The 20825-nt window shown below is 42.6% G+C and overlaps 1 protein-coding gene across 4 annotated transcripts in view; it reads left to right on the forward strand.

The window, feature by feature from the left end:
• CADPS2 (calcium dependent secretion activator 2) overlaps window positions 1–20825 on the forward strand; it is a 409931-nt gene that overhangs the window by 362280 nt on the left and 26826 nt on the right. For 2 of the 4 annotated variants that reach the window (XM_083366018.1, XM_083366020.1), the window contains 2 exons: window positions 6610–6627; window positions 7249–7356. In XM_083366018.1, the coding sequence (XP_083222144.1) occupies window positions 6610–6627; window positions 7249–7356 (126 nt within the window). The remainder of the gene's footprint in view (window positions 1–6609; window positions 6628–7248; window positions 7357–20825) is intronic. The other 2 variants (XM_083366019.1, XM_083366021.1) reach the window with 1 other exon arrangement.

Consider the following 20825-nt stretch of genomic DNA (forward strand, 5'->3'; position numbering starts at 1 on the left):
AGAACACTCAAACAAATGCTTTCCAGCAACGCCACTATTTCCCACTACAAAGAAGACAAACCCCTCTGCCTAGCCTGCGACGCATCCCCATACGGGATTGGAGCAGTTTTAAGCCATTTAGACAGCAACGGCACCCAAGCCCCGGTGGCATATTATTCCAGAACTCTTTCCAAAATGGAAAGAAATTATGCCCAGATAGATAAGGAAGCCCTGGCAATTGTGGCAGGAATAAAAAATTTCACGATTACCTTTATGGCCGCCCCTTTGTGATCTACACAGATCACAAGCCTCTGTTAGGACTATTCACCTGGGACCGTCAAACCCCCCAAATCTTGTCGCCCAGGATGTTGCGCTGGACAACATTCCTCGCAGCATATTCATACAAGCTAATATACAAGCCAGGACACCAAATGTGTCACGCTGACGGCCTCAGCAGGTTGCCCCTACCCCACACAGAACTAGACCCAGCCCCAGCAAGCAACATCCTAGCTATTCAAGAACTCCAAGAATGCCCACTGACAGCGAATGATATCGCTGCCGCAACTTCCCAAGACAAAACACTTAGCAGAGTGTTAGCATGGGTACACACCGGCTGGCAAACCTCCTGTCCAGGCACAGAAATTCAGCCGTATTTCTCTAGGCAAAATGAGTTAACGTCACACTTGGGATGTTTGCTATGGGGGTGCAGGGTAATCGTACCACTTAAACACAGACCAAAAGTATTGCACACTTTACATGAGGGCCACCCAGGCATCGTAAAAACAAAAGCCCTGGCCCGCAGCTACGTCTGGTGGCCAGGAATAGACCAAGACATAGAAAAATACATCGCAGGTTGCTATTTGTGCCAAGAATCTCGCCCACTCCAACCCAGAGCCCCAATTCACAAATGGGAACTCACAAAAACCCCTGGTCCCGCATCCACATTGATCATGCCGGACCTTTCCAAGGGCAGGTTTTCCTCATAGTTGTAGACAGTTATTCCAAGTGGCTGGAGGTTCTCCCGGTTCACAGCACAACCTCTGCCGCAACCATCCAAGCCCTCAGGGGAATCTTCGCCACACACGGTCTCCCCGACGTAATTATATCAGACAACGGCCCTCAATTCGCTTCTCATGACTTTCAGATCTTCACGAGGAGCAATTGTATTAGGCACTCGACATCGGCTCCCTTCCACCCATCGTCCAATGGCCTTGCGGAGGTTATGGTGAGGACCACCAAGGACGCCCTCAAAAGAATCATCACGGGGAACTGGCACCGTCGCTTGGCACAATTTCTCTTAGCCCACCATTCTACCCCCTGCACCTCCACCGGCAAAAGCCCAGCCGAACTATGATGGGGCCGCCGCCTGGTGACAAGGCTCGACAGACTCTACCCCGACAGACCGGCAGCCGAAATGACACCAAACACCCAGCCAAAAACATTCGCCAAAGGACAAAGTGTTTGGTCCCGAGATTATGGGGGAAGGGATAAGTGGGTTCAGGGGGTTATCCTGGACCAAACTGGACCATTATCATACACAGTGGACACTGGGGCAGGACTCACGCAACGCAGACACACAGATCAGCTCCGACCGAGGTCACTCCCCAACCCCCCTCTACAACCAACTCTGGGCGAGCCTTCACCAACCGACACCCCCGGACCTGATGAACTCTTCCCTCCCCAGGACCCACAGCCACCGACCGAGCCCCACCTAGAAGCAACTCCTCCGGCCACGCAACCCGAAGGAAGCACCCTCTGTCCCCGACGGTCCAGCCGAGCCAGAAGACCCCCCGCATACCTCGCAGACTTTGAATGGAAGGGAAACCCTCCATCTGTCAAAAAATCTGTTAACCATACTGTGTTAAAACGTTCAAATGTTGTTAGGCATAACATACCTGTTCAAGGGGGGGGGAAAGGGGGTGAATCATATTTGGAAACCAGGAGTTTCCAAGCCGCGAGAAAAAGCCGGGCCGGCAGACATTGACAGTTGACAGCTGTCAAATGGCCGCCCGAAGCAACGATGCATGCGCACCGCCCGGCCGGCCGCCATTCCCGTTGACAGCTGTCAAAAGAGCGGCCGGGGGCCAACGCGCACGCGCCAGATTTGACAGTTCCCGGAACTGTCAAATCCGCAGTCTACAACTCGGTCCTCCGAACTGAGCTAAGCGCTCAGCTGAGAGGAATTCCCTGACAGCCGCTGAGCTGTCAAAGTACCGAGTGTTGATTGGCCGTCCTCCGAACGGCGGGGAAATACAGTTACCTGATTGGTTGAATCGTTTGACAGTTCTCTATATAAACCCGGAGTGTTTTGACAGTCAGCTGCCGGGAGCTGAACCGAATAAACCTTTTGAACCTTGCCTACGGTCTCGCGTCTGTCTTTGTAAAGACAATTCAAAAGGGGTGGGGGAAGAGATTTTAAAGGGGGTGAGGGAAGAGATGATATTAAAGGGGGTGAGGGAAGAGGATATTAAAGGGAGTGGAGGAAGAGAGGATATTAAAGGGGGTGGGAGAAGAGAGGATATTAAAGGGGGTGAGGGAAGAGATGATATTAAAGGGGGTGGCAGAAGAGATATTAAAGGGGGTGAGGGAAGAGATATTAAAGAGGGTGAGGAAAGAGATTATATTAAAGGGGGTGGGGGAAGAGATTTTAAAGGGGGTGAGGGAAGAGATGATATTAAAGGGGGTGAGGGAAGAGATGATATTAAAGGGGGTGAGGGAAGAGGATATTAAAGGGAGTGGAGGAAGAGAGGATATTAAAGGGGGTGGGAGAAGAGAGGATATTAAAGGGGGTGAGGGAAGAGATGATATTAAAGGGGGTGAGGGAAGAGATATTAAAGGGGGTGAGGGAAGAGATGATATTAAAGGGGGTGAGGGAAGAGATGATATTAAAGGTGGTGAAGGAAGAAATGATATTAAAGGGGGTGAGGAAAGAGGATATTAAAGGGAGTGGGGGAAGAGAGGATATTAAATGGGGTGAGGGAAGAGGATATTAAAGGGAGTGGGGGAAGAGAGGATATTAAAGGGAGTGGGGAAAGAGATATTAAAGGGGGTGAGGGAAGAGATATTAAAGAGGGAGAGGGAAGAGATGATATTAAAGAGGGTGGGGGAAGAGATATATTAAAGGGGGTGAGGGAAGAGATGATATTAAAGGGGGTAGGGGAAGAGATTATATTAAAGGGGGTGGGGGAAGAGATGACATTAAAGGGAGTGGAGGAAGAGAGGACATTAAAGGGGGTGAGGGAAGAGGATATTAAAGAGGTGGGGGAGGAGAGGATATTAAAGGGGGTGGGGAAATAGATGATATTAAAGGGGGTGGGGGAAGAGAGGATATTAAAAGAGGGTGATGACTACTTATACTTTATCACTTTTATCACTTTATTACTTTTTTTGGTCATCATCAAGTTTTTGACACCTTGCTAGGTGACTGGTGGTATTTGAATATTGCTGTATTCTGAAAGTGGTACAATCGGTGAAAAGGTTGAAAAGCCCTGTGTTATCTGATGATGCTTCCTTAAAGTAAGTGTATGTTTTTCTGAGCTCCTGAACTAGCTGCTCAGTCTCATGAAAATACATATTTGACTAAAGGAGCCAGTGACAGCATGTCCACACCCACCGTGAAGCACCTGGTTTTACTCTGTCAGAATAAGAATACAGACTGTCCCCTTGGTTGTTTAATGTTACTTAAATATAAATAATGTGATTATGTAGTACCTGGGACATGACTGTAGATACACTTTTGTGTGTGGACAATGACAATGGGACTTCAAATGATTTATAATACACATTAGACATATTCAGTAGAATGGAATATCTGTTGCTCAGGGTTGAACTGTTGGAGTTCTTGGTGCTTTCTGAGGTTGGTTATTACAGACATTTCATTATTAAACTAGATAACAACAATTGTAAATGAATTACCCTAACTGGTTAATGAAATGTCTGCAAATAAACAACTATGCATGGGGAGCATAAAAATCCTTCACATTAGACAGATTATATGTTGCAACAAGGATCACTCAAGATTAAAATATCATAGCCCAAAATACTTGTGTTTGACAGGAAAAATAAGAGTGAATGATTTCAGGTAAGACACCAGTGGGGGAAAAAAAACTAAAACAGGTAAGTGAATTTGTTTCCTAGTTAAGATGTTTATTAAAGGTGGTGAGATGGATGAAAAACTATTAAATATGCCAAATGCTGAAGAGATCTGTTGCATTGAATAAAAGGTGAAAGAAGCAAAAGGGCTTTATTTAGGATTTTGTTCCTGCCTATTATTATAAGAAAATGAGAATTGGGTATGTCAGGAAAACCAGATGTAAATTGAATGGTGTGGGAATGGAGTACTTAAAAAGTATACATACTAAGAAAAGATAGGATCAAGATCATATGAGAGCTGTATGAATGTGAAAAAATGCAAAAGTGAGTTATAAGTATGAAAGAAGTACATTAAAGAGGTTTTGTCATGTAGAGAGAATGAATGAGGATGAATTACAAAACAAGTATATGAAGGAAAAGTGAATGTGTCAAGAGGAAGATTGTAAAAGTTGTTGGGTAGAATTGATGAGATCTTCAAAAAGAGACAAGTGAGAACTTTAAAAAAATAAAGGTAATATGTGAAACAGTTGTCATAGTTCAAATGTTTTTAGGATGGGAACAAACTAGATAAATCATAGATAACTGCTGATGGGGAATCATTTTTATTAGCAGACTATTTACAAACTAAACTGGGGTTGTTGAAGAATTGCATGAGATTATTTACAATGAGTTTATATTATAAACAAAACTCTTCCGAAGTTGCTCTTCTGATACCTGAAGGATTCTATTTTTCTTAAATATAAGGGTATTGTTTTACTGCTTCTCTGCAAGTTCTTTCTTTTGATTTCTCACTTTGTTAAAAAGGGACTTGTTTTATTAACCGTTATTATCTCCAACCTTACATGGGAAAATTGTCTTCACTTTTAGCTAGCTAAACAAGCTTTGTGGCTATTTCTTGTGACTCCTCCCTTATGTGTCTGGTTTCCTACTTAGTTAACTGTATAAAGTATAGAGACAGGGAGTTAACAGTTGTTCTCTTCTGTTCTTTATATTCTGTCTGAGAACTATTAGCTATGTGCCTCTTTCTGGAAGTTTTTAAATCTGTCATCCATCACATAGATGTACTGTCAGGCTCCACCTCTGATGAACAGTACTTTCAAACATTCTGACAAACCTCAGCTTTCACTTTCTCTCAAATCATCTTTCATCCTCCAAAATGTCAGGGGTCTTTGTACAGTTTAGGGTCTACATGAGGATGAGCTTCCATGCCTGAAACATCCTCTCGGAATGTTTTTTTCTATGGTCATGGTGGAAGCAATGATAACTTGCAAGGAAGAAAGCTATGAATGAGTTTAGCGAATGGTGGTGTTGTAGATTAGGTTTAGCTATTTTTTTTCTAATCGTCATTTCTATGATTTACTAGATTTTACTCCTTTTCTGCACTCTGCATAATATTGCTTGTCACAAAAGAACAGCACAATGAGTATGTATTTATTAGGTGGGGGAAAGAATTAGAAGGCAGATGGTGAAGACAAAACTGACAACATCCCAGCCTACTCTGTAGTGATTAGGAAAGCTAAAAACATGATTACTTTATGACAGATTGTGTCATTCTATAGTGTACGTTGTTTAATGACCAGAGCAGAGAACGGTTGGTAATTTTTGTAATGTAAACACAATTATTTTGTATAGATGCATGCTACATTTTGTACTATAAAGACCCTTTTAAAAACTCTAAATCCATTGTGATGAATTTCCCTCTCTAAATGTGAATCCCAAAGTCAATGTATGCATAAAAAATATACAATGCTTTGTGTATTGAATAAAATAAAAAGCTATTGAAGTTCACAAAAAATATTGGGTGGATAGTATCAGAGAATAATACTAACAAATGTTATATGCTAGTCTTCATATTTGTATTCTAATATTGTTTTCTTTGAAATCTCCAAGCTGTATCTTTTTTCTTTTTACTTTCAGATATTTTATAAATATTTATTTTTTATTTATTTATGCCTTTTATCCACCACTTAATTTTTTGTGGATTCTTGGTGGTTTACTACTATTAAAATAACAATTAGTACATTATTAAACCTACACTAAAATGAATATAATAAATAATGGCATATTCCACTTGAGTTTCTGGAACTTTTTCTGAATCAGGGCCAAATGCAAAAAGTCTTATATCTCTTTGTTTTCTTCATTCCGTTTTTAAGCTTTTGATTTAGAATTTTAAATGGTTTTCCAAGATGATTTTGAATTTCTATTATGGTAATTTAGTTATTTGTGTTTGTCATGAGTAATTGCTGTTTTTCATTTGTCAGAACCTAAGAAATGTTTCAGACTGGGCTATTAAAGTAATGATTGATTGATAATCTTTATTATGATCAGTAACCAGTAAAGAGTAATCATTTAAAAGTGTTAGCATTTGTTCTCCTACAAACTGTGTCATGACTTGACATGATTAAAGTAGATATGATTCCATGACTGATGTGCTGTGGGATAAGACAGGAGGAATTTAGTAAAAAATAGTATGTTTTCTTGATCTGTAATGTATCCATCTTTTGTTTTCATATCCATGCTATACTACTATACATCCAGACTGCAGACCACAACTGTGTATGTATGGATGAGTAAATATAATTGTTTTAAATATTTATTCATAGTATTCATATATTTCCTCATGCTGTTTATAGAAGCCTGTTAATTCATAATCAACATGTTATTTTTCTCCCTTTATTGTGTGCTGGGTTTCTTTGGGGGTTTTTTTTTGTGTGTGTGTGTTTTGGATTATTGCCTCTGTGTGTCCACACTTGCAAAATATATCCAGATATGCACCTGGATACATAGATATATACATACATATACACACACACATACATATATATATATATATATAATGAGTGCTGCTTCAAAATACATTCTTGAATATATTTCAAAAAATCCATGGAACTTTTAAATAGGGTAGAATCAGCTTCCTATTTAAAAAAATAGGACTCCATATTAATTAGTCTAAATTGCACTTATATCTTATATGAACTTTGGATAAGACAAATAATGTGTATATGCATGCAGGTTTTTATTTTATCATGCATATGTACACGCATGTGCATTTTATAATGTATATGTGTACACATACAAATATGTATATGACAAAAAATAACACTGCAAGTTGTACATCTGTACCTTGTATCTCTCTCTCATTTTTTTTTACTTTTCTTCTTTTTGTTACTAAAATAGAAACCAGGGATGGATCTTGCAGATACTTACATTATGTTTGTTCGTCAAAATCAAGATATACTTCGAGATAAAGTCAATGAAGAAATGTACATAGAAAAAATATTTGATGTAAGTAACTGTCTCAATGAGAAATAGTACTTCATAGAGTTGAATATTATAAACACATGCCTTCTATTGTTTACTTTTATAGTTTAGGAATCACAATGTTTACAAACCACTCTTGATTTTGGATTTCAAAAATACTTTCTCTGGGAAATGAAATAACTGAAAAATATTACTATGTCTTCGTTGCCTTTTTGTAAAAATGAAGTGCTAGAAAGCTTGTGATTTGTGAGAATCTTTTAGATTTATGTTCACACAATACATCACTGAGATGCAAGTCAATTCTGCTTCAGCAGTAGTTTCATCCTACTATTAAGTGGCCAGTTCAACACGTCTAATGGCCATTTATGAGGTAAGTAGAGAGACCATAATCTTCATAGTAGCTGAAATATCTCTTCAGCTGTATGGGTCATATCTTTCCATCCTTGATTATATCTTCATCCCTACCACACTCATAATTGTATCATTTTTTTTTCCATAATGCTATTGTGTTTCCTTTGTTACTAACATCAGAAAACCATCTACTTTTGGAGCAAAAGGTTCCAATCTCAGGTACTTCACACAGCTGAAATACTATAGCATTGCCTTTTTCTCCTCAGCTTAAGAGAGTTGGGAAACAAATGATCTCTTGACAAAGATTGCCATTTTTCTATTGTATGTACTGTGAGAAGAAATTAAATTGTTAAGCGGAATAGGAGAAATACCATATTCATATACAAGGAAACTCCCTTATATGTTTAGATTGAAGTTAAACAGATGGATCCTTTCTGGATATACATCTGCTCTATAATGATGTATTCAATAATGTAACCCAGCACTTCATATTACATTCTTTCACTATAAAGACAAGTTGTCCATATATTTACTTTTGGCCACCTCATAATACAAGAATTTTAAAACAGAAAAATTCTCGCTGTTCCTCAAGGGTTTTTTTTCCCTTCTCTGAAGAGGTAGGGTGGGAACAATAGCAATTTTTCCAAATCAACTCAAATGAGGATTCTAAAAACAAAACAGGAGAAATTTTCAGCAATAATTTCAGTTTTGACTATTTCCAAACTCAATTGCTATAGATTCTTTATTTTCCTTTCACTCTCCTTTGGCTACTGAACAACTTGGTACGGTTTCCTTGAAAATACTTTTGATATGGGAGAGAGATTGTAGTGTTGCAGATATTAGTGTCAGGCTTCACACAGTAGACAGAACCAATTAGACAAGCTTTCAGAGATCAGGAATTTCTAATGCATAATTATGTAAGAGATGTTAGAGAATTCTAGTGACTGCTTTGTCTCAAGAGCACTACGGTATTCTATTCCAGCCACTTGGATCTACTTTCTCTTCCTCTCATTCTCGCTTTCAGAACTTTATTTCAGTCATTGACCAATAAAAATACAATCAATAAAATGTTCCTATTCATGATTTTTTCCTGCAATGGTCAGATTTGCTAGCCCGTTGTTTGTCTCTGGGCAATCTAACTCTCATAATCTGCTGCATCTATTTTCCTTGTGAAACCCACTTTCTGCCGTTTCCCACAGTTGATTCCAGTATAATTCTGAATACTTTTTTTTGTCATGAAAGGTATTTATTTACATTCAATCTCCATGGCATTTCAAAATGCTTTTCTAGCAGTTTCGTTTAATTATGCAAGTTTTCTGCAAATGTTTTCATAACAGCAATTCACAGCCCTTGCTGTGACACTTCACTCATGTCAGTTGTGCAAGGTCTCACCACACAAGATTCTCTGCCATGGATATGTCATGTCAGTGTTTGTTGTTTCTTATCTTGGCTGACTGAAATAAATCTTGTTCAAGCTCCCTCTTTTACAGACATTTGCTAGCAGATCTAGAAGAAAAGTATCATCTGGTATAATAAGCTAAGTGTTACTATGTGTGAAAAATTATTTATATATTTATTTTGCAAGAGCTTTGATTTCTTGCAAGGGGAGAAAATTCATTCATTCATCTGGCATTTTTACAAAGTATTAAGAGCCATATTTCCAACTTTGCATTAGTTTTTGTGGATAGACAAGCATATGGTCCACTTTGAAGGTGTTTTTTTATTTCCCACAGCTTACTTTGCTGTTTTTTAAATGTTTAAAACTTCTGGGTAACAATCACTATTCACTCTTCTGGCAATAGAGAGCATTTGGAGAGACTCAATGCTTTTGCAGGATTTTTTAAATTCAGAACTACAGATGAACAGTTAAGCTACATTTATTTTGTTGTGCCTGTGGTATTTTATAATGCTGTACAGTATTTTTGTTGTTAATTATTCCTATGAATTTGCAAAGTACAAGAAGAATGAAACATCTGAATACTGCCTCTGCTCTTATCTATCACTGAATTACTTGTAGTCTTAATATACTCCATGTTTTTTAAACCATAATTGTGTAGGAATTGGAATTGTTCCTAGAGTAAGTTACTAATTACTAGAGATGACAATATTATTGCTATTCCTGGTTTATCTCGGGCAATGAAGAGGGAGACGATGGCTTCAGCTCAAACATTTATTGACTCAGCCCGGACGGGGCAAAACTGTACAACCAGCCTTTATATAGGCAACTGTCAAACAGGTTAACAAATCAGGGACGGGTGTTTTCCCGCTGAGGGGCCGTGCCCAATAATCAGCTGGCAGCTTTGACATTTCCCCAGTGATAGCGCATGCGCCGCTGAGCTGGAGAATCCTGTCAGCTGGCTGCTGTTTCAGCTGGGAACCCGGGTAAACCTAGCCGGCATTTTGACAGCTAGCGGCTGTCAGTGGCTAATGTGTCTGCGCGTGCGCGACTTTGACAGCTCGCAGCTGCCGCTGTTTTGACAGCTCGCGGCTGCCGCTGTTTTGACAGCTCGTGGCTGTTACTGCACATGCGCGGCTTTTTTGACAGCTGTCAGAACGGCCACGTGGAGCGGCCTTTGACAGCTGTCATTCTTGTGGGGGATACATTACCCCCCTTTCCCCCCCCCCTTGAAGAAAACATTGGAACTGGAACAGTTTTTTAACTATGGCCGAATGCATGTCGGCGTGCCTCCGGCCCACTCGAAGTCCGCCAGGTAGGCAGGGGGTCGTCTGGGTCTTGTGGAGCGATGGAACAGTGGCTCTTCGTCTGCCACGGGAGTCTCCTCGGGGGGCAGGCTTTGTAGATCGGGGGGGTGTTTGGGCGTTAGCAGGGTGATCAGTGCTGGGTCGGTTGGTATCTTCTGGTGTTGGCTCTGGAGGGGTGTTGAGCGGTGCCCTGGGGCGCAGTTGGTCTGCATGCCTCCAAAGGGTGAGCCCTCTGCTGATGTTAATAGTATAAGAAAGGGGGCCGGTTTGTTCAAGGATAACCCCCTGAGTCCATTTGTCCCTTCCCCCATAGTTGCGAGCCCAGACATTTTGTCCCTGGTTGAAGGTCCTTGACGGCGGGATGATGGTTTTTTCGGCTGCAGGTCTGTCAGGGTGGAGCCTGTCGAGTCGAGTCACCAGCTGGCGACCCCAGCAGAGTTCGGTGGGGGATTTGCCAGTGGTGGATACAGGTGTGGTGTGTTGGGCGAGGAGGAATCGGGTGAGTCGGAGGTGCCAGTCCCCGGTGACGAGCCTGCGGAGGGAGTCTTTGGTGGTCTTCACCATGACCTCTGCAAGGCCATTGGTCGATGGGTAAAAAGGGGCTGACGTGGCGTGTCTAATACAATTGCTCGTCGTGAAGATCTGAAATTCACAGGAGGTAAATTGAGGCCCATTGTCAGTGATTATTACATCGGGAAGACTGTGCGTCACGAAAACCCCCCTTAGAGCCTGGATGGTGGCACTTGTGGTGGTGCTATAAACCGGGAGAACCTCCAACCACTTAGAGAAACTATCTACAATGATAAGAAAGATTTGTCCCTGGAAGGGGCCAGCGAAGTCGAGGTGGATGCAGGACCAGGGTTTTTTTGTACTTTCCCATTTGTGAATAGGGGAATGGGGGGGCGCTGGCCTGGTTTGCTGGCACAGGTAGCAGCCAGCTACGTGTGCCTCAATGTCTTTGTCAATTGAAGGCCACCATACGTAGCTGCATGCCAGGGCTTTCATCTTTATGACGCCCGGGTGACCGTCGTGTAAGGTTTGGAGGACCCTGGGTCTGTGGCATGGAGGAACTATCACCCTGCACCCCCATAGAATGCAGCCTAAATGGGTGGTGAGCTCGTGGCATTTCACGAAATACGGCTGGATGGTGGGGCTGGGGCAGGTAGATTGCCAGCCTGACGATACCCAGGCTAGGATTCTGCTGAGCGTTGGGTCCCTGCTGGTGGTGGACGCGATGTCCTTGGCTGTCACTGGGCATTCTGAGAGCTCTTGAATGGCTAATATACGACCTGCCGGGGCTGGGTCTGGGTCTATTTGTAGCAGGGGCAGCCTGCTGAGACCGTCTGCATGGGACATCTCTTTTCCAGGTTTATAGATTAACTGGTAGGAATATGCAGAGAGAAATGTAGTCCATCGCAGCATGCGAGGGGACAATATTTGGGGGGGTTTGACAGTCCCACGTGAATAACCCAAGGAGAGGTTTGTGGTCCGTGTAGATGGTGAAGGGCCTGCCGTAGAGATAATCATGGAATTTTTTAATTCCAGCTACTATGGCCAGTGCCTCTTTATCAATTTGTGCATAGTTGCGTTCGGCCCTCGAGAGGGTCCTAGAGTAATATGCTACTGGGGCCTGAGTGCCATCGCCAAATGTATGGCTTAGAACCGCTCCGATTCCGTAAGGAGATGCATCACAAGTGATGCATAGGGGCTTGGATTCATTGTAGTGCGAAATGGTAGTATTGCTAGACAGTAGTTGTTTGAGTTTTATAAAACTGTCATTGTGACTTCCGGTGGCTGCGCGGCGCCGGAGACAGCCTTCCCGGGCTGCCCGCGGCTCAGCTGTGTGTTTTTTCGCCCGAAACAGCGCCGATCAGCTGTTCGGGCGAATTTGAAGCCCCCTCCTCGGGAGAAGAGGAGGGGGTGAGGCCCCAGGTAGGGGTCGAGTTCTCCGGGGCCGCCTGAGCTTGGAGCTTGGGCGGCTGAAGGATTGAACTCCCCCGAAGCCTGGGTTGCTCCCAGCTGGCCAGCGTCTCTGCTCCGGATTTCTTGGAGCAGAGCCAGGCGTCTGCGACCACCCCTGCCTGAAGAAAGGACTATGGATTAAAGGAGCAGGCAGAGCGGTACAAGAGGAAAAGGTGAAGAGGATTATTTTATTATACTCTCGAGCTTGATGGACTTTGTTAAACTTTAAGTGAAAGTGCGTCACAATTGAAAAGTAAAAGATGGCGGCTAAACCTCCCCCTAAAACTCTTCGGAGTGGTGGATCTTCTCCGGTGCAACAATCATCATTACAGGCGTTGCACCCTCCTGATGTACTGACACCGAAGGACTTACGAGATGCTCTGGATAAACATGCCCAGGTACTTTTGGAATCAATTAATCAATCAATGGGTGATAAATTTGCACAGATGGAGGAGAAATTGGAGAAACTGGAGGAGAGAATGGAAGAGAGGATGGAACAGAAGTTCAGCGTGATGAAGGTAGACATTTTGTCTTCAGTGCATAAAGTGGCGGAATGTGTGGAAGATTTAGATGAAAAAGTGGATGATTTGACCCAAAAGAATGCAATATTAGAAGTTAAAGTACGGGAGAATGAAAATTTAAGAGACAAAATGGAAAGGGAGTTAAGCCTTGCTCAATATTACCAGATGCAGTTTGCTGTTAGAATCAGAGGTTTAAAAGAGAATATTAAGGAAGATTTAAAGCAGCTGGTTTCTGAGGCTCTCGAAGTGGTATTGAACCAGCCAGCATCTGAAATAAGAGCAGCTATGGATAAAGTGTTCCGTGTGAATTCATGGATTGCCAAACAGAGAAAGTTGCCTAGAGATGTGGTGGTTTACTTTGCAAAAAGAGAAATTAGAGATGAAGTTATACAAGCTGCCTATGATGCTAAAGTTGTGATTGCTGATCAAGAAGTCTTGGTTTTAAAAGAAATCCCTCCAAAGATTTTAAGGAGAAGGAAGGACTTTACATTTCTTGTGCAAGAGCTCAAGCAACGAGATATAAGGTTCAGATGGGAGATTCCAGACGGGCTGATGGTGATGTATGAAGGTAAAAGGTATCGGCTGATTACTGTGAAGCAAGCGCGTGATTTCTACAATAATGTTTTAAAAGCAACCCCATTAACACTTCTGGAAGCTGCAAAGGGATCTGGAGAAGGAGAACATCAAGAGGATGAAACAGAGGAAAATGGTGCTGGAGGAGATCAAGCTATAACTTCTTTGGATGATCCTAGAGAGCAAAGGGTAACGCGTGCTGCTTTAAAACGAGCAAAGAAAATAAAAGAACAAGACCAGCAAAAGTCTTCAGAATCTTCACAACGTACTCATAGCCAAGCAGTGGGAGGAGCACGGCCTAAAGAAGATAGTCCTATCAAAGCTGTGCTCCAAGAGCTTTGGGAGGATATGCATGGCAACTAAATTCTTAACTTGGAACGTTAATGGACTAAATTCACCACAGAAGAGGAAGAAAGTTTTTCAATATTTAAAACAATTTAAGATAGATGTTATATGTTTGCAAGAAACGCATATTAGAGTTTTGGATCAAAAGTATTTATCGAATTCGAGGTTGGGTACGCAATTTGTTGCTTCTGCAGAGAACAAGAAAAATGGAGTGGTTGTTTATGTTAAAAGTGCCTTAACAGCAGATTTAATTGAAGCAGATAAGCATGGAAGATATGTTATGATTGAGCTGCTGTTAGAAGGTAAAAAGACGCTTTTAGTTGGATTATATGCACTTAATCAACAACAAGATGACTTTTTTAGTTTACTTCACACAAAGCTTACCCAGTTGGATTATAAATCTTTTATTTTTATGGGGGACTGGAATGGTGTTTTGGATGTACAGTTGGACAAGGCTGGAGTTTTCAAGCGCATTCCAAGTCATGCTAGATTGCCTAAATCTTTTTTTGAAATGAAGGATGACCTGGAATTGCGAGATATTTGGCGTGAGAGACATTTGCAGGAGAAGGATTATACTTTTTATTCTGATAGACATCAATCTTTTTCGAGGATTGATTTTATTTTGCTGACTAATGATTTTTTTTGAGGACTAAAAAGGTGAAGATATGTGCAAGAACTATCTCTGATCACAGTCCAGTTTGGTTAGAGATTGATAAGGAGAAAAGAGACAGGCGCTCGTGGCGCGTAAATGAGAATTTGTTTACAAATCAGAGAAATGTGGAAGAATGCAAAAAGCGGATGAAGGATTTTTTTGAGATTAACATGAATAAGGGTACCTCTATGGATATGGTTTGGGATGCTAGCAAGGCCTATATGAAAGGGGTGTTGATATATATGAATAATAAACATAGATGTGCAGTGGAAACTAGAAGGAAAGAACTGGAGAATGAAATAAAGGAAAAAGAAAAGGCTTTGATCTTGAACTCAGAGGATGTGAAGACCAAGGAGGCTATTAGACTGTTAAGAGGACAATTTGATAAATTAATGGCTGATCAAGTGGCGACCAATCTGCGGTTTGCTAGGCATAATACTTTTTGCAACGCCAATAAACCAGGCAGATGGTTAGCTTATAGATTGAGGAAAAAACAAAGGGCTTCTAATATAGATAAGATTGAGTATAAAGGAAGGGTTGTGTTTCAACAGAACCTTATTAAGGATGCTTTTGTGGATTTCTATTCGAAATTATATGCTAAAGAGGAAATTAATGAAAAAGATATTGATATATATTTGGAGAATGCTAGCATCCCGGTTCTTACGCAAGTACAAAAAGAGGGGATTAATCAACTGATTACAGAAGAAGAAATTTTCACAGCAATTAAGGAATTGAAGGTGGATAAAGCACCAGGTACGGATGGCTTGACTGCGGCCTATTACAAAAATTTACAACTAGAGATGATAAAACCGTTAAAGGAACTGTTCCAGACAATCCAGAGGGGTGGAAAGGTGCCACCGTCTTGGAGAACAGCTTTTATTTCTTTGATTCCGAAGGAAGACCAAGATGCTACTCAAGTTAAAAATTATAGACCGATATCGCTTTTAAATACAGATTACAAGATATTTGCTAAGGTTTTGGCTAATAGACTGATGAGGGTTCTGCAACAGGTGATTCATGGGGATCAAACGGGGTTTATTAGTGGTAGGCAAATGAAAAATAATGTGAGGCATATAGTTGATGTGTTAGAGTTTTTGGAAAGGAACAACCAGATCGCTGCGGTGCTAATTTTTTTAGATGCTGAAAAAGCTTTTGATCAATTGAATTGGAAATTTTTGTTGAAAGTTTTAGATAAAATGGATTTTGGGGAAAATTTTTTACAACCGATTAGGGCATTATATAAAAAACAAACTGCCCGAATTATAGTTAATAATAGCTTGACAGAAGCATGTAATATTGAGAAGGGCACAAGGCAAGGGTGTCCGTTATCGCCCTTGTTATTTGTGTTAACATTAGAGATATTATTGGTTAAAATTCGGAATTCGGAAAAAATTAAGGGGATACAAATTGGAGATCAGGACTACAGATTGAGAGCATTCGCAGACGATCTGGTTGTTACAGTGACCCAGCCAGAGAACTCTGTTGTGGATCTGATGGAGATAATAACACAATATGGGAAGGTTTCTGGATTTAAAGTTAATACACAGAAAACCAAAATTTTGGCCAGAAATATGACAGCTTCGCAAAAGGCTCTCTTAGAAGGACTAACTGGATTTGAGATTGTTAAAAGGGTTAAATATTTGGGGGTGATTTTGTCACCCTCTAATACAAAGCAATATAAAAATAATTATGAAAAACTATGGGGGAAAATTCAAAAAGAATTGGAGAGTTGGGAAAAATTGCAATTGTCTTTGTTGGGACGGATTGCAGCAGTAAAAATGAATGTCCTGCCTAAATTTTTATTTTTATTTCAAATGACACCGATTCTTAAGAAAGATTCTAATTTGGAGGAATGGCAGCGAGGTATCAATAAATTTGTCTGGGCAGGGAAAAAGCCACGAGTTAAACTTAAGATTATGCAGGATACTCGTGAGAGAGGTGGCCTTAAATTGCCTAATTTTAAATTATATTATGAAGCTGCTGCATTAGTAGGAATAAGTGATTGGATTAATTTGACGCAAGGGAGGTTATTAAATCTTGAGGGCCATGATTTGTTGTTTGGCTGGCATGCATATTTGTTGTATGATAAGAAGGTAGACAACGTGTTTAGGGTGCATATTTTAAGACAGGCATTGCTGAGAGTTTGGAAGAAGTATAGACATAAGTTAAGTTGCAAGATACCATTGTGGGCAATTCCAAAACACGCAATAGAAAATATACATGCTGGCTTCAAACATGATGTGACTACGTACAAGGAGATCCTTAGTTTGGAAAGAAATGTTTGGTGTTTGAAATCATATAGCCTCTTGCGAGAAGAGAAGGTTGTTCAAAATTGGTTTCAATATACTCAGTTACGGGCCAGGTGGAAAGAAGACCAGAAAAATGGATTTACAATGACTGATGAAAATTTGATAAAGCAAATTAGAAATCAGGGACCAGCACATATCAAACGGATATATCTTGCATTGATAGAGATTGACTCAGAAACAGAGCTTGTTAAGGATTGTATGATAAAATGGGCCCAAAATATCCAGGAAGTTATCACAATGGACACGTGGGAAAAGATTTGGGTGAGGAACGTAAAATTTACTCAAGCTCAAAATCTAAGAGAGAACTTTTACAAAATGTTTTATAGATGGCATTTAGATCCTAAAAAGCTTGCAAGTATGTATCCGAATTATCAGCCTAAATGTTGGAGGTGCGGTGATGAAGATGCAACATATTTTCACATATGGTGGACATGTAAGAAGGTTAAGGCTTTTTGGATAAAAGTCTGGTGGAATATGCAGAAGATTTTTAAACAGAGGATAAAGTTTTGTCCGCAACTTTTTTTGTTGGGAATAATTGCAGACGCTACAGTTGTGGACACCAAGTTGATGTTGAACTTAATTACGGCAGCAAGACTTTTGATAGGCCAATATTGGAAGAAAGAGGAACTGCCGACCATAGAAGAGTGGACTTTAAAGGTTTCCGACCTGGCAGAGATGGAGAAGATTTCGGCCTATTTGAAAGATCATTCGCAAGAACGCTATATTATGGAATGGAGAAAATGGATTGAGTTTATCCAGAACAAGTATAGGGTTAAGAAGTTTTATGTAGCATTTGAATAAGTCTTCTTTCGTTTTTCTTTTCTTTTCTTATTTTAGTTTCTTTTTATACATATTCAATATTACTAAGGCTTGTTTTATCCTATATAAGCTAGAGAGTGATGGATTTTAGAGTTTATAGTTGTTAGTATATGATTGTTTATGATTGCTTTTTATATATATACCTTGTATTTAGCTCTGGGAAGTCGGAGGGGGGAGGGGGGGAGGGAGGGGAGGGAGGGGGGGAGGAGGGAGGGGGAAGGGGGGATTTTTTAAAGGAAAATTGTATCTTAAAACTTTTCAATAAAAAAACTGTCATTGTGAGCGGCAGTCCACTGCCAGGGTGCTCCTTTGTCCAGCAATCTGTGGAGGGGCTCTGCTATTGTCGCTTTGCCGGGTAGGAAAGCATGATAAAAATTTAGGAGTCCCAGAAATGCCTGGAGCTCTGTTTTATTCTTGGGTGCTAGGGCGTCCTTGATGGCTTGGATTTTTGAATTGGTGGGGTGAATGCCTTTGCAGTCTATCCTATACCCTAGGAATTCAGTGGAGGGGACCCCGATAGAACATTTTTCCCGTTTTAGCTTTAATCCGGCTGCCCGGAACCTACTGAGAACTTCATGCAGCCTGGCTGCCAGCATGTGTTTGGAGTCGCCCGCGATGAGCACGTCATCAAAGTATGGGCATACTCCTGGAATGCCCTTTAAGGTGCATTCCATGACCTCCTGGAAAATCCCAGGTGCCACGGATATGCCGAATTGGAGGCCGTTTACTTTGAACGCCCCGTGATGAGTGACTATAGTTTGGGCGTCTGCAGTCTCTCTGGTGACCGAGAGTTGCAGAAAGGCATGTGCTAGATCTAATTTTGCGAAAACGAAGCCAGAACTGATTTCTGACAGGACATCCCTGACAGAGGGGACGGGGTACACATGGGGGTTCAGTGCGCGGTTGAGGGTGGCTTTATAATCTGCGCAGATCCTCACGTCCCCGTTTGGTTTGACAGGCGTCACTATCGGAGTCTCCCATGTTCCGCTGTCGGTGGGCTCTAAGACTCCTAGGGCAACTAAGCGATCCAACTCCTTATCTGTTTTTTGCTTCAGCGCAAAGGGGACTCTTCTAGCTTTGATCCTAATTGGCCCAACCTCAGGTTTGAGCTTGAGGTCGATGGGCGGCCCGTTGTATCTGCCTAGTGATCCGTCGAAAACATCTGCAAAATTTTTGCAAATGTCTTCTAATGAGTAAGGTTGGATGTGGTTCGTCCCTTCTAGGCGAATGCCTAATGCCTCAAACCAGTCCAACCCGATAAGGCTGGTCCGGGGGTGTTCGGTTATCTGGGCTGAAAGGTTCCCTTTGAATTTTTTGAATTCAATCTTTAGGCTGGCCTGTCCCTTTAATTCTATAGGGGCGCCCTGGAAATCTGCTAGCAGGACCTTGGAAGGTTGCAAGGGAATGCGGCGTTTGGTTTTATGCGCTATTTTTTGGAGTGTGTCCCATGATAGGATGGAGACAGAGGACCCTGAGTCGACCTCCATCTCGCAGGGGACTCCCTGAATTTTGACCCAGGCCTTGACCTTGGCACGAATGAGGTGCGTGGCAGTGGGTTTGGTTTGGGAAAATACGGACCCTACAGACCCATGGGGATGGCGGGGGAACTTGGTCCTACCTGCGGGGATCTCATCAAGCTCATGGAGGGTCTCCCGATTTTGACTGCGGCATGCAGAACGGATGTGGCCGGTCTTCCCACAACCGTGGCATTTCGCATTCCTGAAATGACAGGTGGCTCTCGCGTGGGCCCCACCACAACTTGCACATCTGGCCCTGTTGCCTGCCGGAGGCTTCTTCGTGCTGGGGCCCGCTGGTCTATTCTGTCTGCAGTTTCCTTCTCGACCGGCAGCCATCCGGTTGAATCGGGAGAGGATTGTGTCCACTCCGGAGCCGGGCTCCAGAGGTCCTTGGTCAGCTTCCCGAACTTGATGGACCGAGGCGCTGGGGTTGTCGCTGAGCGGTGGGGGATCTTCACGGTGGCTGTCCTCATATGCCATTATCTCTAGCGTGAGCTCTGCGAGGTCCATTGTGGGTCTTGCCACAAGTTTCCTCTGCAGGCGTTCGTTCTGGAGGCCGGCAATGACTTGATCCCGGATGCGGTCCTCCAGGTCCGGGAAATGGCATTTCCGAGCAGCGCGCTGGACCCCGGCGATGAAGGCAGTGGAAGGTTCCCCCGGTTGCTGGCGACGGCGGGCGAAATGGAGTTGCCAATACAGCTCCGATCACGTGGACATAAAGTGTTTACTGAGGCGATCTGTTAGCTTAGCGTACGGCACCATGGCGACCGGGTCCGGGCTGCAGAGTCCCACGGCAATGTCATATACTGCCGGTCCACTGAGGCATAGGAGCGCGGCGGTCCTCGGTGATTTTATTCACAACGAGGTACCCCTCGACGTGGCCCCAATGCGACTCCCAGCCTTCAGGGTGGTGGACGTCGAATTCTCTAACATGCCCGAGATTTGCCATGTTGGGTCAGCGGTACCGTGGCACTAAAAAGAAGGTTAGCCTGCCCCAGCCAGTGACTTAGCTCGTGACTTCAGCGATATCGGCGGCTGGGACGGCTTGCCTTCTAGGCCGTGACTTCAGCTTAGTTGTACCGCGATCCCACCTTCGTCGCCAGGTGGTTTATCTCGGGCAATGAAGAGGGAGACGATGGCTTCAGCTCAAACATTTATTGACTCAGCCCGGACGGGGCAAAACTGTACAACCAGCCTTTATATAGGCAACTGTCAAACAGGTTAACAAATCAGGGACGGGTGTTTTCCCGCCGAGGGGCTGTACCCAATAGTCAGCTGGCAGCTTTGACATTTCCCCAGTGATAGCGCATGCACCGCTGAGCTGGGGAATCCTGTCAGCTGGCTGCTGTTTCAGCTGGGAACGCGGGTAAACCTAGCCAGCGTTTTGACAGCTAGCGGCTGTCAGTGGCTGATGTGTCTGCGCGTGCATGACTTTGACAGCTGGCGGCTGCTGCCGCTTTGACAGCTCGCAGCTGCCGCTGTTTTGACAGCTCGCAGCTGCCGCTGTTTTGACAGCTCGCGGCTGTTACTGCACATGCGCGGCTTTTTTGACAGCTGTCAGAACGGCCACGTGGAGTGGCCTTTGACAGCTGTCATTCTTGTGGGGGATACATTACAATTCCCCAACCTTATCACTTCTGAAATTATATTCAGGTGTTGCTTTATACTGTACATAGTAAATTCAATTGGTTGTTTCAAGACTACATCCAATTTTCACATTTTGATTACAAGACAACTTCTA

The sequence above is a fragment of the Vipera ursinii genome, assembly GCF_947247035.1.
Source record: "Vipera ursinii genome assembly, chromosome: 6".
In the NCBI taxonomy this organism is placed as follows: Eukaryota; Metazoa; Chordata; class Lepidosauria; order Squamata; family Viperidae; genus Vipera; species Vipera ursinii.